We start from the raw sequence: 15,626 nt of genomic DNA, 5'->3' as shown, positions 1-15,626 counted from the left end.
AACTTGGTTTGCTGTAAAATGAAGTGACACTGATAATTCCATTGTAAGAAAATGAGAGAGATTGTGTCTTTATCTACAAGTTATCAGCTTAATTAGAACAGATCTACAAACGCTCTCAGGAGGGCAGACCCCAAAGATAGAAGTGTGTGATCACAGAATTAAATACAGCAGCTGAAATTTGCCCTGTCCAGCTGAATGCTAACTAAATACCAGGTTAGGTGGGATAGAAACTTTAACAGTTCCTCAAATGACTCTGTGGAAAGACGGAACCGCCAAATAGCTTCAAATACTGCTGTAGAAGCAATCAAGCACTGATGTTGCACAGCAGTGCAGCCGGCAGCCATAAGAAACTAAATAAATAAATGCACACAAAATGGCATTGGCATGTAAGTAGGCCTTTATTGCTTTGTCACTCATGATGACACTAGCAACAGCCATTGCAATACTGTAGCAACGTTTGGCCACTGCAATTGCAGTTCTGTGGTGTGATTGATGAAGGATGATATATCACATTGAGAGTACGTTCCGAGAAAAGGAAACAACTTCTGAAACAGAAGTCTTTCCACGAAGAAAGTATTGCAGCTACTGAGCAACAAATAGATAAGAACTGCACAATCATTGCTCTAATAACTTCATGTGAAGGAAGGCCCTCAAGAGTCCTGTTTCTGCCTATACCCAGCACTGGGGAAGAAAGACTTAGCTTGAGATAAAGGGAGCTTTGTGAGCTCTCTGTAAATTGTATTTCTCATTGAGATGACTTTGTCTAATTCACTCAGTTTCAACTTAGAACTCCCTTGCCCCTTTTTTGCAACTTTTCAGCAGACCTTTGGGAAGTGAAATGGCTAACTGATAAAGTATCTGCCTTGCATGCAAAAGGTCTCAGGCTTTATCCTCAGCATCTCCAGGTACAGCTGTGAATGCTCTATGCCTGAAACCATGGAAAGCTTCTGCCAGTTAGTCTAGGCAATACTGAGCTAGGTGGATCAGTGTCTGACTCAGTACAAGTTGGCCTCCTATGTTTCTTTGTAAGTTGTTTTATAAGAAAGGAGCAGTCTAGAGTTTGCAACCACCACATGGACATCAAGCCAAATAAGGAAACCAGAACCAGAAACACAATCAGTGCATTTATTTCAGTTAGTTTTCATACTATCCAAAAAGGTAAATCAGACCAGCATGAAAACATAAAAGAAATTAATTTTGAAAAAGAGACACTAAGAGAAAAGGATCTATTAACTATGTCATTTCTAATGACTTCAAAATGAAGTTTGTTACACAGTCAATTCTCTTCTTTGTGACAGTGGCATCCTCTGGCACAGACTTTGAAATTCTTCAGACACCAGAAGGGAAAAGTAGGTTTCATCATAGAAGCAGTTTCTTTCTTCACAAGCTATTGTACTGTGGTTATTGCTCAATGACCTTGGCGGATTTTTGCTGCTATTTTGGGTCTATTCATTCTTTTGATGTGTCATTTTTCAAAAATGAGGCTCACATTTGTTGGTTTCACTGAAGTGAAGGAGAGCACCTCCAATGTCCTCTCATGCAGAGGTCTCTAGGTAAGGCACATTTAACTGAACTCCCGCAAAGTAGATTGGAGCCAAATGACAATTCAATAGCAACATTCGTTAAGAAGTTGTCCAAAATACTGAGGGGTATGCTACTGTCAGGTAGCAAATGCATTATAAAAGCCAACTGCCATTTCATAAATGCTACCTTAAGAGTTAAAAGTGATGCCTCACCTTGAAGACATAGGATTCATTGAAAGGGCTGAATGAGCACTTTGCCTCAGACCAGCCTTCTGCAACCTCAAGGGTGGGGGATCTTAGGCCCTTTTCCTTTAAAGTTGGAAACTGCACTCCATAGCACAGACGGCTTATAAAATTCTTCTGGTTCAAAAGAGGTTTGCCATAAATGAGAAAGGGGAACTGCTATTTGAGAAAAACAATTCCAAAGCTTCCTTGGTATGCAAAGCTAATCGCAGAGTTCTCTGGATACAAGCCACCCTCACTAAGTCCAGATAATAAAGCCTCCCTTTTGTTTACTACAGTGCCAAGCAGTCCCATTGTCAATTTTTATTTTATTATTATTTTGCCAGCTAGCAAAATCCAAAATACATTTTTTTCACTTTTAGGTCCAGCAACTTGCAGGTCCCTCTTAAGCACTGACTGCAGTATACAATTGTTGTTTGAATAAAACTTTAAAGACATTCATAGCAAACAATGTAGTATTATTTGCTAAATTACGCACAATACATGTCACGATCTCAAGGTGGCAATCTAAGTTTAGGTATGAAAAGAACATATTGCATATATTTCTCTTTCCCCCTAGAAGGCAGGCTAAATGGCTTCAAAAATTCCAGAAATGTTACACCTCTACTTTCCAACAGCTAGAATCAAAAGCAGGCATAGGCAAACTCGGCACTCCAGATGTTTTGGGACTACAACTCCCATCACCCCTAGCTAACAGGACCAGTGGTCAGGGATGATGGGAGTTGTAGTCCCTTAACATCTAGAGTTTGCCTATGCCTGATCAAAAGTATCAACTTCCCAATCAGATGATTTTTTTCATTCTCTTAAATCTTTTGAAAGTTAACCCCATCAAACACATGTTCTAGGCTCCCCTCCCTTCCCAGTCCACCCCACCCCACCTTCTACATTTAACATATTTACAGTTCTGTTATTGCCAGAGTCATTTTCTTGTTTCTCTACTCATACTTTGCAGAAGCTTGTTCTGCTGAAAGTCCAGCACTCATCTTATCCCATACCACACAAGCACCTCCTACATGCATTTTTACGCAAGTGCCCCACTTTCTCTTTGCTTTCCAAGAGAACCACCTACTACTGAAACGGATGAAAATGAACAACAATGACAGAGGACACCTTCTTCAGGTGTTCTCTATACATGTTAAGTAAACATACAAGAGGGGGCCATGGGGACAAGCACATGTCCCCATCCCCACCAGTTCTTCTGGGTTGGAGGCAGTCTTCTGAAGCTGGAAATCTCCTGCCCTCACTGAGGCTCCCACACATTTTAAAACCCTGATTTTCCAATTTGTGTAGGGAAATCAGAAGAATGGCAGGTTTGGTGGTGGTGGAATTACTATGCCTGCTTCCATGCCCCCCCCCCCGCATGTTTACTTAACTAGTATAAAATATGCCTTAAGAGGGCTCGAGTTCCATACAGATCCTTCAAGTATCAATGAAGGGGGAGAAAGCACCAATATAAAGATTTTGACACTCCCCTATCTCCTGAGAATGTACAAAGCTGGTAACCAGTTGGGTTATGTTTTGAACTTTAAAAACTTGGCTTCTTATTAGGCATTACCACCTTAAGCAAGCCACTGGGAGGTTTACAGCCTCTTCAAGCCAAGGGGTCACTTGGCTCTACTCATCTCTCTAAAAACAAGCTCAAATAGTGATTAGTTAGCATTATGTCTTATTTGAAGGAGGCAGCTTACTTTAGAATAACTTCCTTGAATAAGGCTTTATTTTAAGCATAGTTTCAGTGAGCTGTTTATTAGTTGTCCAAAATACTGAATAAGTCACTCATTTGCCTTTGATCTTACACACTAGTGGCTGTGGCTTTCTGAAAGCTCCGTCAAAAGATGTTCAACAAGTCAGTGGTTGCCGTTTTACTGCAAATGGATACATGTGACTGCAACCTCAAGAGAAGTCCTCAAACCACAAAACCTTCACACAGAAAGTGTTCCAAGCATAATAGGCACTTCAGAAAAATCAGCAAATCTACAGAAAAAATAATGGGCCCATCACAGAAATAAATGAAGGGAGAGTTTAAATCATTCCTTTACTTCACTCCTCTTACTCTATCTAAATAGGGTTTTTTTCCTTTTGAAAATTTGTATTGATTTATCAAAAACATATGGGCAAACTAACGCATAACCATACAAGCAATAATGAAACCATACATGGAGCAGATTGAGTATAAAAACAGAGGTGCAGTTACATATAACCAAGTCTTTAAGCTGAGTCTATATAAACCAACCACATCTAGGAGTGAGTCATGGGAGGAGTACTTATACGGTGCTCCCAATTTAGATAATATAAAAATGGAGACTAGGCTGCATCAAAACTGTTCAGTTTGGTTTTGCCACAGACTACACTCTATCAACATTCAGATAAAGCAATGTTCCATACATTAGAAAACCACGGGGTTTGCATAAAAATCTAGAATTTCTTCATATTACAAAATTATTACAAGGCAGCTGTGTTGCAATACATGCAACAGCCTCTCTAATTAATGCAGAAAGTAATGTGCTGTAGCTTGCTGCACACAGCACTTAATGTCACCCAACTAGCTTTTGAGTCAGCATTTTGCAACTTGAAAAAGACAGACTAAGAAGACAAATGGCACGTTGAAGCTCTGAACTTCTTTGTGACACAGTCTTCTTGTCACCAAAATTTCTTTTTCATGCGTATAAGAGGTGGGCTAAGAAAACACAAGCAGAATGTTTCTGCATCCTCCTATTTATAGATTTTGCTTGCTGCTTCAAGAAAGCTTCCACTATTATTTAACATATTATACTGGGGCCTTCCCATAGTTTGCCATTACTTCAACATTCTAGTTGTAAGTGGCACCATTTTATTTTAATACTGGAAGAGAAAAGTAAGGTGTTATAGAAATCTTATCCTCAATGATCAAAGTACATAAAAACACTGTACAGTAGTTGTCTTAGCAGTTTAATATGATGCAACCAGCTGGACTTGATACATTTAATGTACCTCCTACAATAACCTAATCTACTCTCATTAATACTATCACCTCTTTATCTTCATAGATTTTAAGAATGGAACAGGAAAACCAATAATTATTTATATATAGAGAGAGAGAGAATGACTTCATCTAAAAGGGGGGTAATTTTTTATTCTTCCTCAACATCATTAACCAAAGTATTTTGCCATTTTAAGAGCACTTAATGACTTTGCTTTGGTTGCTTTTAACTAGCCTCACACAACAGTGTGAAAGCTTAGCAGAGCTGAATACTTAATCCCAAATTCACAGGTATATTAATCAACTGATGGTTAGTAACTTGGAAAGATTGTGGGGTTATTATTATTCATTATTAATGTTAATAGTTTGATTTATTACTCATACGTCACCCTAAGGTCTCAGGGCAGGGTACAACAATATAAAATACAGTACAATATTTAAAAGAGTTTAATCAAAAAAATAGGGTTATGATAGATAAAAAACAGATTATTATGGATAGCTCGACAAAAACATTAACTCAGTGTGTAGTGTTAAAAAAGAGGAAAATTCCAGGCAAAGCATTGACAAGAAGACTATCAGTATCATAATGTCATTCTATAAAATCTCTGGTTTGGCTGGATTTGAAATCCATAGTACCCCATAGTACAGAAATGGATTCAATGCAAAATGGGCAACCAAAGTGATCAAGTGGGTTAGGGCACTTTCCCTACAAGGAATGACAAACACACTTGGGACTTTTCAGTTTAATAACTTCTAAAGGGTTTTTGTTTTGTTTTTTTGAAACAGGCTTATAAACATTAGACCTTTAATCTCTGGGTCATGGAATCAAGCCCCATGTTTGGCAAAAGATTCCTGCATTGCAGGGTGTTGCACTAGATGACACTTGTGGTTCCTTCCCTACTCTACAATTCAATGAGTCTACGGCATGAAGAAGGTGTATAGAGAAAATGTGTCCTCCCACTCTCATAATGCTAGAAATTGGGAGTCACCCAATGAAACTGATTGGCAATAGATTCAGGACAGACAAGATAAAGCACATCTTTACACAATGCATAACTGATGGATTCAGTACCACAAGATGTGGTTACCAACACTAGCTTTAGATTACTTTAAATGAGGATTTTGTAAAAATCATTCAATATAGATCTATCAGTAGCTATCAGCCAGGGTAGCTAAGTGGAAGATCCATTTTCGTAAACAATATTCCACTGAATACCCATTAAGAGGGATGGACACATGGGAGGCCTATTGCATCCACGCCTTGTTTGATGACTTGCTGGAGGCATCTGGTTCAGCACTCTGGAAAACAGGATGCTAAACTAAATGAAGGCTTGATCTGATCCAGCAGGGCTCTTCTTATGTTTTTATGATACCACTATTCTCCTTCAGTTAATCAGCTTCTTCCTGCCCTACTTCCAGGCAACTGATGAGCATTTGAGACTATGCACTATATTTTATTATAGGGAAGAAAGCATATAGTCTGATTCATTATTAGCATGACAATGATCAAATTGCCATCTCAAATAGCTGTAGTGAGGAGTAGGAGAAGCATGTCTCTCTGTGTCAAGTTCAGTCCATGAAAGTCAAATCTCTCATAAAGGAAATGCAATTAAGACTCTAGAGAAAGACTTCTGCAGACACTCTTGTGGATATAAATATCATACTGAAAATGACAGCTGCTCAAGGCAGGCGAATAACAGAGGATTCAGGAACGTGGTCAACAAAAACAAAGTTCCCTAACATTTGACAATAGTTTAGAGGACAATTGTTTGGGTAGTATAACTCACTGTCTCTGCTAAAATACAAAAGTGCAGAACTTAAAAAAAAAAAAAAATTCCAGGAAGAAAAACCAAGCAAATATGCTTCTTTAGGAGGCTATTGATACACATTTACCCCCCAAACAAAAATCCCCTCTACATACAGGAAGCTGCCCTATACCAAATCAGACCATTGATTCATCTAACTCAGTGCTGTCTAGACCAACTGGCAGCAGCTCTCCAGGGTTTAAGAGACAGGGAGTACTCCCTACCTGCTATGAATTGAATCTGGACCTTCTACACACAAAACATTCTCGACCTCAGAGCTATGGTACTTCCCCATACAGACAAAAAAAGTCTGCAGTCTTCTGGGGTTATTGTGCTAACAATGTCTCAAAAAAATTAAGAGGGGAGCAGTTTCATTGCTCTTCAAAATTCACCAACGATAACCAGAAAAACATACCCTTTTGCAGCTATCTCTTAATAGTGACTTACCCCAAGGTGAACCAACACCACGGTTTCCTACATACATGTTTTGTTTCCTTCAGCTTTTAATTATTCAATTGGGTATGCATTTTAAAAACTGAACATAGGCTACTGTCTCTTCTTGCTAGGCAAACACATTTGAGAGAACAGGAGTGTATGTATGAGAGCTCACGAGAACTTTGGGTAACAATCCTGATTTCTAATCTTAGCCAAGAGATTTGAACAGGTCACAGAATCACACACTCTTTTCCAAGATCTACATTTCATACAGCAGGGATGAGAAATTGGCAGCCTCCAAGTGGTTGTTGGATTACAACTCCGATCATCCCAACCATGGGTGGGGCTGACATCTGGAGGGTTAGCAGTTCTCCATCCCTGTCATACAGTATTTTCTCCAACCCTTTCTCATAACCTATTATCATGGCTAGGTATTAAATTGCATCAACCTAACCAGTGTTTCTACCACAATCAAGATTTTGAAGCAATTCTGCAAACCCTAGGCACAATGGGAACCTTGGTTAACATGAAACAGTGTTAAGGTCAGTGCCGATGTAGTTATTAACCATAATGATGGGGGCAGGAAAAGGGAGAATTCTCACGAGAGAGAAGGCAGCTCACAAGTCTGTGGCCCATTCCCAGGAATTACTGGCCATCTTAATTCATCCACCAACCATTTATTCCATGTTATTATATGGTTTTATGCTAATTTTTCTCCTGGTGCAACTTTTATATTAATTGATTTGGTTGACTGTATTCATATTTTATTTATCTGAAATCTGTGAACTGCCTAAGGGACATGATTAATTGGGTAGTATATGTGACAAAAATACATTAAAGATTTTTTTAAAAAGTTCTTCTTTAGTTGCTAGTTCGTTAGTAACCATTTCCCTCTCAACGTTTACAGGCTTTCAGTGCCAACAAGTCAGTGGTGCTTGGATCCAGAGGCAATGTTGGGAAGAACAATGGATGTGACCTGAGTACGGTGGGCTGCTTTCCAGCCACACAAAAGTCAGAGGCTTCTACATTCCAGTCAACCAGGAAGAGGCATGATCACAGTTCAATGACATATTCCTGCTAACCAGAATCACCCAAAGAGGGGCTGTGGCTTGGGAGAGTCCCACAGTCCACTATTAGGGCCTGGGATTCTCTATCCCTGACCTTAAGGCAATAGCCACTGAGGAAAAGAACGATTATCATGTCTCCAGCCTGCCTACAATCAACTCTAGCTGTCTTTGCTTGTTTCAAGGGGTACTTCAAATTTTTCAGTGGTCAAAGTCTGACATTATGCATGATTACTTCTTATGTGATGAATGTAACATGCAGCCAAGCACTCAGTCAGATATTAATTGAGCTATCTGTGCTACCATTATCCAGTGTGCCAATCCAATTTCATGGGATTCAAAATGTTTTCTAGAGTTATAGTGTGAGCCTATTTTTAAAACTTCACAAGCAACAAAGGCTTCTGCCAATTATCTCACATTTGAAAGGAAATGCCACCTTGAAAAATAACTTGTAGTATACAGAAATATTTATATCCCCGCTTACCCAGTAATGAGTTGATGAATAGCTTTACAGAGTCACATCTTACATCTTTTTGGGATGCTTATTAAAAAAAAAAACCTATGAAGAGTTACAGTAAATAGCCTCTTAAAAGCGTGCAATGACAAAATAGCACAACTGAACTATAATAAATATTTTACATTAAATAGCTAAAATGCATGCATGGAATGTTAAGAACCTTGAAAGCAATTCTATTTTAGATTATGTCTATTTGGAGGCCAATTAACCTAGATTACTTATTTATGAAAGGAAACCATGTCCCTTTTCTGCAGTTCTTATCAGGATGAAGCACCTAAAAGTACACAGAATATTTCACAGACCAAGCAGTTCTGATTGCTATGACAAGGTGACCACAGATTCAGTTAAGTAAGACATTGACACAGTTTGCATGTAATGCTAAGCCAACCCATGGCTAAAGAGGAATGTGTAAGCATATATGTATTCACAGCAAAGATGGCAGCATCTTCACTCCTCTGGTCATCCTTCTGCCATGCTTCCTGGAGCAAAGCCATGGTCTGGCATGGCATCACATCCAAATCAAGGCTCATGGTGGTTTGCGTTCCCCAGACAAACCATGAGCTGTAAGTCCCACCCCACCCCCCGCACCCAAACATACCATTAGCTACAGCTTATGGTTTGTCTGGAGCAAGACAAATCACAAGCACAGGTTCAGATGTAATTCTAAGCCAAACCATGGTTAAGCTCCAGGCAGTGTGGCAGCAGGCAAAGCAGGCACCCAAATGAGGGAGGGTGAAGCAGCTGCCTCAGGTGGCAGAAATGCAAGAGGCAGCACCCAGCCTGCCCCACTGCTTCTGCTACCACTGGAACACCCCACTCTCGCCTAGTTTTGGAGAGAGTGGGGAGTTCCACCACTCTGCTTTGCTGCTGGTCTCTCTCTGCCCCTGGGGGCAGAAGGAGGCCCGCAGGAAAGTTCTCTGCAGGGCAGGGAGTCTCAGCAAGGGGGAAATCCCTTCCTACATCCCACCACCACCACCACCAGTGGAGTGGAAAGAGAAAAAGCCCCTACAGAGCCTCATGCATACACACCCCAAATGTGGGGGCGGCAGCAGGGCATTTAGTCTCAATCACCAAAATGCTTTGGGCTGCCCCTGGAAGCAGGAGGACCAGAGGAGGTATGAAGCAGCTGCAATTTTTGATATAAGTAGTCACAGGCTCACACATTCATGTTTAACCATGGTTTGGCTTAGTGTTATTTGCAAACCAGGCCATTAGCCAGTTGTGGATACTCAAATGAGGAAGTGAAAGTTATCTGAACCACATTCAGAGGTACTCCTCCCAAGAAGCAAGGTACAGAAGATACAGTCCTTGGAAAGGCCCTGAAACCCAACAACAGTATTATGTAACTGAAATCAAACCATAATGCATGTTCGTTGCTACTGTTCAAGGCATGGGAGTTGCCTAGTTACACCACACCACTTGCTAAATTGCGTTTTCTATAAGCTGGTTCCACCCAGCATAATGTAAGTTATATACTTGATATCAGTATAAGCCTGCAAGGTAGTTAATTACAAAGATAGGACATTTTTGTACTTGCACATGAGGCAACATGGTTATATATTAAGATTCCATTTCACATAGTTTAAGGCCATGGCGCAGGAAGCTAACCGAAACTGGATTTGGCTCTCTTCTCTTTGAGGAAAGATCATACCTGCTGCTCAGGTCCCCCATATGTTTCACCTGGATAATTTATTCTCCACCCTGAATAGCTATTTAGGTTTGGTGACAGTGGTGGCTACTGCTTTCACCCCAGAAGTGGGTAGAAGCAACTCTGGGTAGCCACTGTGTCAAGCATTTTGGGATTCTTTGTGACAAGAAGAACTATTAAAGGGTAAGTTAATTCCATTACTACCAGGAACCTAGACAATAGAAGAAATTTACTTTCCAGGAAGGCCGTAAATCTGCTCTAGCCATGCCAAGGCCAGTGATGAACTAGAGCAAAAGCCTTGGACAAAGTAAATAAATAAGGGAGTCTGACACATAAAACCCCAAGACATGTAAGTTAAGATTATTGCTTAAGCACTGACCCTAAACAAGACAAATGTATTGCTTAGCATGCTGCTTCTAGGAGGCTGTACATTACAGTGGTACCTCGCAAGACGAAATTAATCCGTTCCGCGAGTCTCTTTGTCTTGCGGTTTTTCGTCTTGCAAAGCACGGCTATTAGCGGCTTAGCGGCTATTAGCAGCTTAGCGGCTATTAACGGCTTAGCGGCTATTAACGGCTTAGCGGCTTTAAGAAAAAGGAAACAAACTCGCAAGAACTCGCAAGACGTTTCGTCTTGCGAAGCAAGCCCATAGGGAAATTCGTCTTGCGGAACGACTCAAAAAACGGAAAACTCTTTTGTCTTGCGCGTTTTTCGTCTTGCGAGGCATTCGTCTTGCGAGGTACCACTGTAATATATTTCAGGTATGTTTTGATTCAAACCATTTTCAGAACAGAAGAATGGTTATTTATGTGACTTCATCAATTCCTCAAGCTGTACCATTTTCAGCTGATAGAAGCATTGTTCATTTTGTCAGACAGCAGACATTTATTAATTTATTCTCTACATCCCGAGTAGGTAGTATGTGTACCCACTAAGATGTTTCTGACAAAGTTTTCAATGTCAAAGTGTCATTGTCAGAATTTACAAGATTTCAGCAGTGAATTTGGACTAGGAGTATCATCCATTCTGCATAATGCACAGATTAACTGGAGTCTGCAGGAACACAAAATGCTCAATGACAACAGATAATTTTGTCATCACATATGCCAGAGTTTAAAAGATTTCAAATCAGCTCCAAGTCTGAACACTGGGGAGTCAGGCCACTTCTATATCCCTAATTACTAATTACCATTGTTGAGGCCTCAGCCTGCTCTTGGGACTGGTTGTTCCTAGGAACGCTTGAGCCAATCCATATAATGGGAAATATAGTTACCACAGTCAAAGAGGCTACCCATATCACCAGGCCTAGGAGCAGAGATGGAACATGGGAACGACCTTTCCCATAATTCCAAGAGTCATTGAAAAGAAGTTAATTATGGAGTGGAACCAGTGCATTTGGCCTGTCCCAAGTTAAATGGACCTTAAACTTCAGTTCAGGGGCAAATTCTGCACCATCTTGTTCTGTAGGTGTATTACAATATAGAGGAACCACAATGAAACAACACTGAGTGGCATCTTCATCCAAACCAAAATTAATCACTTCTGTAACTTATATGCTTAGCTCACATTTTCTACCAGTTTACCAGACAGACAGTACATACACAGCTCTAGGGCTAGGTCAGTTGGTTACCTTGTACTCCAACAAAACCCCTAATATTCAAAGGACTCTTGTACATTATATCTATGGTATAACAGGATTGCCCAAGACTGTAAAATATCATACTGAGGAAAATAGGCAAACAGGGTAGGTGCATTTTACATATCTTCAGATAAGGCTTCAATTTTAAATCACATTTTAAAAGTGTTACTAATCTGAAGCCACTTCAGAAAGCAATGCTGGAAAACATGGCCTGTGTTTTTAAGTGGTATTATGCCAAGGCCATTAAGCACACACAAATGTTTTACTGACGGCTTCCACTTGAAGCAAAAGAAAAAGGAGGTCCAGAGTCTGGAGAAACTAACAAATAGGAGGGGGAAGTAACTGCTTTAGCTATTCTATAAATACTTGAACTTCATACTTTGTGCAAGTATGTCAGCCTAATTATTTATTGCAGGAAAAGAGTAATCCAAGTTTACCTTTCAGTGAATCACTTTCAGCTCTCATTATGTCAATTAGCGAGTTCTCCAGTGAATGCATGTCAAAAGTTCTCGTGCGATCCTGCAAGTAAAACACAAATACCAGTTTAAAGAGAATGCTACTAAGAACTACCCAGAAACCTTTTCAAAACAGATTTTTTTAAAGCAGCAATTTAATAACATACTCCGAATCAGCTTATATTGATTAGAGTAAAGCAAACTATTAATGGTTTGGAGAACAGTTTGTAAGCACTGGAGGCTCAAGCATTTACTGAAGTTATGTGGGAATACACCGACCGGATCAGTCCCTTGGAGCACAATAATTTTGAAACAAAAGTACTGTAACTTCAAGTTAGGAAGTCAAGGTTATCTGAACCTAATTCAGAGGTACTCCTACCAAGAAACAAGATACAGAATATATAATGTCTGCATCATTTGAGTAAATATTTTTCATTTGTAGCATAAAGATTGCTTTAACCCAATTTAGTTTGATTTAATATTTGAATGCCACTTTTGCAACAAAGTTGAGCTCAAAATGACTCACAATAACAAAGTATTAAAAACAAGTGAACAGCATTTTGATTTATACACTCATATCAAGTACACAATAAGTAAGGCAAAATCAGTTTTACAAATAATGCAGTTCAAAACAACCTCATATTAAAAAAAAAAATCCAAAAAGATTTTTTTCCAGTATTTATGGCAAATCAAGACCTAGTGAAAAGCATTTCAGAATTCACTGTCACTAAATGATGACCTTAAATATGCTGTGTGTTTTAGACAACACTTTCTCTCATATAAAATCCCACTACTTTTAGGGATCTCCAATAGGCTACCTTTCCATGGATAATTAGATACGTGTACCCAAAATGGGGATTTTCCAGTGTAGTATGGCAGCTCTGGAATACTTTTTTTGGGAGGCCTCCAAGGCTACATCATACGGTGTTAACTGTCAACTGAACACTTACTTATTTTAGAATACATTTTAGTTCTCAAGTCTCAACATGGATAGTTTTGCTGTCACTGTAAGTAATTATATTGATATCTTGCATTGATTTTTTGCTGTGTGTTTTGTTAGGTTGTTGTAAACTACCTTAAGCACATTCGGGATGGAAATGCAGTTTAAATATCCAAAATATATTGAAGCAAATTTAAAACAGTCAAGAGCTACCACCAGTCCTGTTTGGAAAGTAGAATCACAATATGTGAATAATAAACAAAATAATAAAAATATAACCCTATCTGATGCAAGGCCATGTTTGCCAAATTTCATCAGCTTGACACGTCAAATGCTGATTTAAAACCACAGACTTCAAGCCTCAGCAAAAGTAGTTTCATAAAACAATTATATTTAGTTCTTTATGCAATTAGAGTAAAACATAACTAGTTATGCATTTCCAAACACTCATATTGATATAAACGAAGTGATGAAATAGTCCAAGTGGGAAAAATTCTCATTGAGCTAAAATTTTATTCTCCTACATTTCTTATCTTTTTCTTTTATTTTTTTACTCTACTGATAGGATATATTGAGGCTTGTATCCCCCCCCCCTCACGTTATACAAAGGTATAAATCATTCTTTTAAAATCTGAAGCATTACAGTATTACAAACAACTTTTTATGACCATAATCTCAAAACCATCCTCTTAGCATTTAAAGCCCAAAGAGCTCATCTATTTACTTGAAATGCAGCAGTGCAGTACATAATGTCATTTGCTCTGTGCTATACAGTTATCAGTAGTTTCTGGTCAGATGCAGTTCAATAAAAACTGCAAGTCTTGGAATTCTACTTACTTCAAATATTGGTATTCCACATTACCTAGTGTTCCAGATAACAAGAGTACACTGCATATGTTGAAATTCCATTTAGTGTTGTGAGACCAACATTGGAATTTACATAGATATTTAACTGAGGCACAATGACTTGCAGTGAAGACATTACCATGTTGTCATCTGTAACACACTTCCCAAGTATTTCTCACATACAATAGCCAAAACTTAGAACGTACTTTCACAGTTCACTCTTGACCGAAACAACAAATACCCAACTAAACAGAAAGTTCAACGTTGTGTCATCTGGAGGAGGTAGAGCACTCTGGAGGAGCCAGCCGCTGATGCTGCAAAGTGCAGCATGCATGACGTACGTCACATGCATGCGACATGCACCAGGCCTCCTCAACAATATCCAACAAATATTCAGAGGGGTGAAGACACCTCCCCCCCCCCCGAGTTGGCATTCCTGCTAAGATGTGCCCACTGTTTTATATTTCAAATTTCTCATTGTTGTTTTAATGGGTATAACATTAGTCCCAGGTAGTCTACTTAAACTCACCTACCTAAAAAAATAAAATAAAAAATGTTTCTGCCCTAAAGGAAAGTATTGTGAACTTACTCTGGACATGGGATTAGCAACAAGGCTTTGTTTAACTATGCACACGAGCCCTGCTTGCAGTTCTTTGCTCCCTAACCTTGAGGTCAAGCTGTAATTTTCCAAAGTCAGTAGAGACATGCCAAGTTATATACCAGCTCATCTCTTACACCCATGTTCAAGAGGCCAGGTAAGTAATAAAAGCACAGCAATCCAATAGTAGAATTATATTTTTTAAATATAATTCTCCATCAAAACTTGCTTTACTCCCCAACAAGGGAAAAGATGAAAAGTAAATTGTTAAGTCAATGCTTGAAGCAACAGACCTTGTTGATGCTGAGCTTTGCTAGTATACACAGTTTTCGAGTTTAAAATGTGTATCCTTCTCAATTTCTTACCACCTTATTTCCTTACTGTCTCCCTAGGATCAGATGAAAATGAGAAAGGTCTATGTATCTGCACACTGATGACTATATAGCCCAGATCTCAAAACTGGAGATTTCCAGCTTCAACTTCAACTGTGTCCGATCACCCAGAGCTTTTATGTAGATGCTTAAGCAGAACAAGGAAAGAACCCTGCAGGCAACTCGCCATGGGGAGGAACAGTAGCTGCCCCAGCATCATTTTCTGAGCCCTGTCTCAGAAGGAATAAGCAGAGCCTACTTAACAGTGCACCCAAGCCCTACCCCCTTGGTCAATGGTACTGATTGTGACTGAAAAGTCCAGAGGAACCAACAGGAACCCAGTCCATCTTCCATCTTCTGATGTAAATAATCCACAAAAGTGATAAAGGCTGTTTCCAGTCCCAAAGCAGGCTGTAACCCCAGATTGAAATAGCTTACCTTAAAGTAATAAGAATTTATCTTATTTTATACGCACATTCTTTTGCTCTCATCTCATAGAAACAGCTTCCAGAAGTAATACAACATTTCAGGTTATCTAGAGAGATTAACTTGTGTTTTGCAAGTTAATCACTGGGCCCTTTAT

General features: G+C 39.3%; 1 protein-coding gene across 2 annotated transcripts in view; it reads right to left on the bottom strand.

Moving 5' to 3' along the window:
- CPEB4 (cytoplasmic polyadenylation element binding protein 4) overlaps positions 1-15,626 on the bottom strand; it is a 53,555-nt gene that overhangs the window by 25,321 nt on the left and 12,608 nt on the right. For both annotated transcript variants that reach the window (XM_083484055.1, XM_083484054.1), the window contains exon 4: positions 12,271-12,352. In XM_083484055.1, coding sequence (XP_083340181.1) covers positions 12,271-12,352 — 82 coding nt within the window. The remainder of the gene's footprint in view (positions 1-12,270; positions 12,353-15,626) is intronic.

The sequence above is a fragment of the Podarcis liolepis genome (assembly GCF_965112155.1).
Source record: "Podarcis liolepis genome assembly, chromosome: 2".
NCBI classification, from domain to species: domain Eukaryota; kingdom Metazoa; phylum Chordata; class Lepidosauria; order Squamata; family Lacertidae; genus Podarcis; species Podarcis liolepis.
The sequence above is the reverse complement of the archived record's forward strand: the minus strand, read 5'-3'. Positions and strand labels throughout refer to the sequence as shown.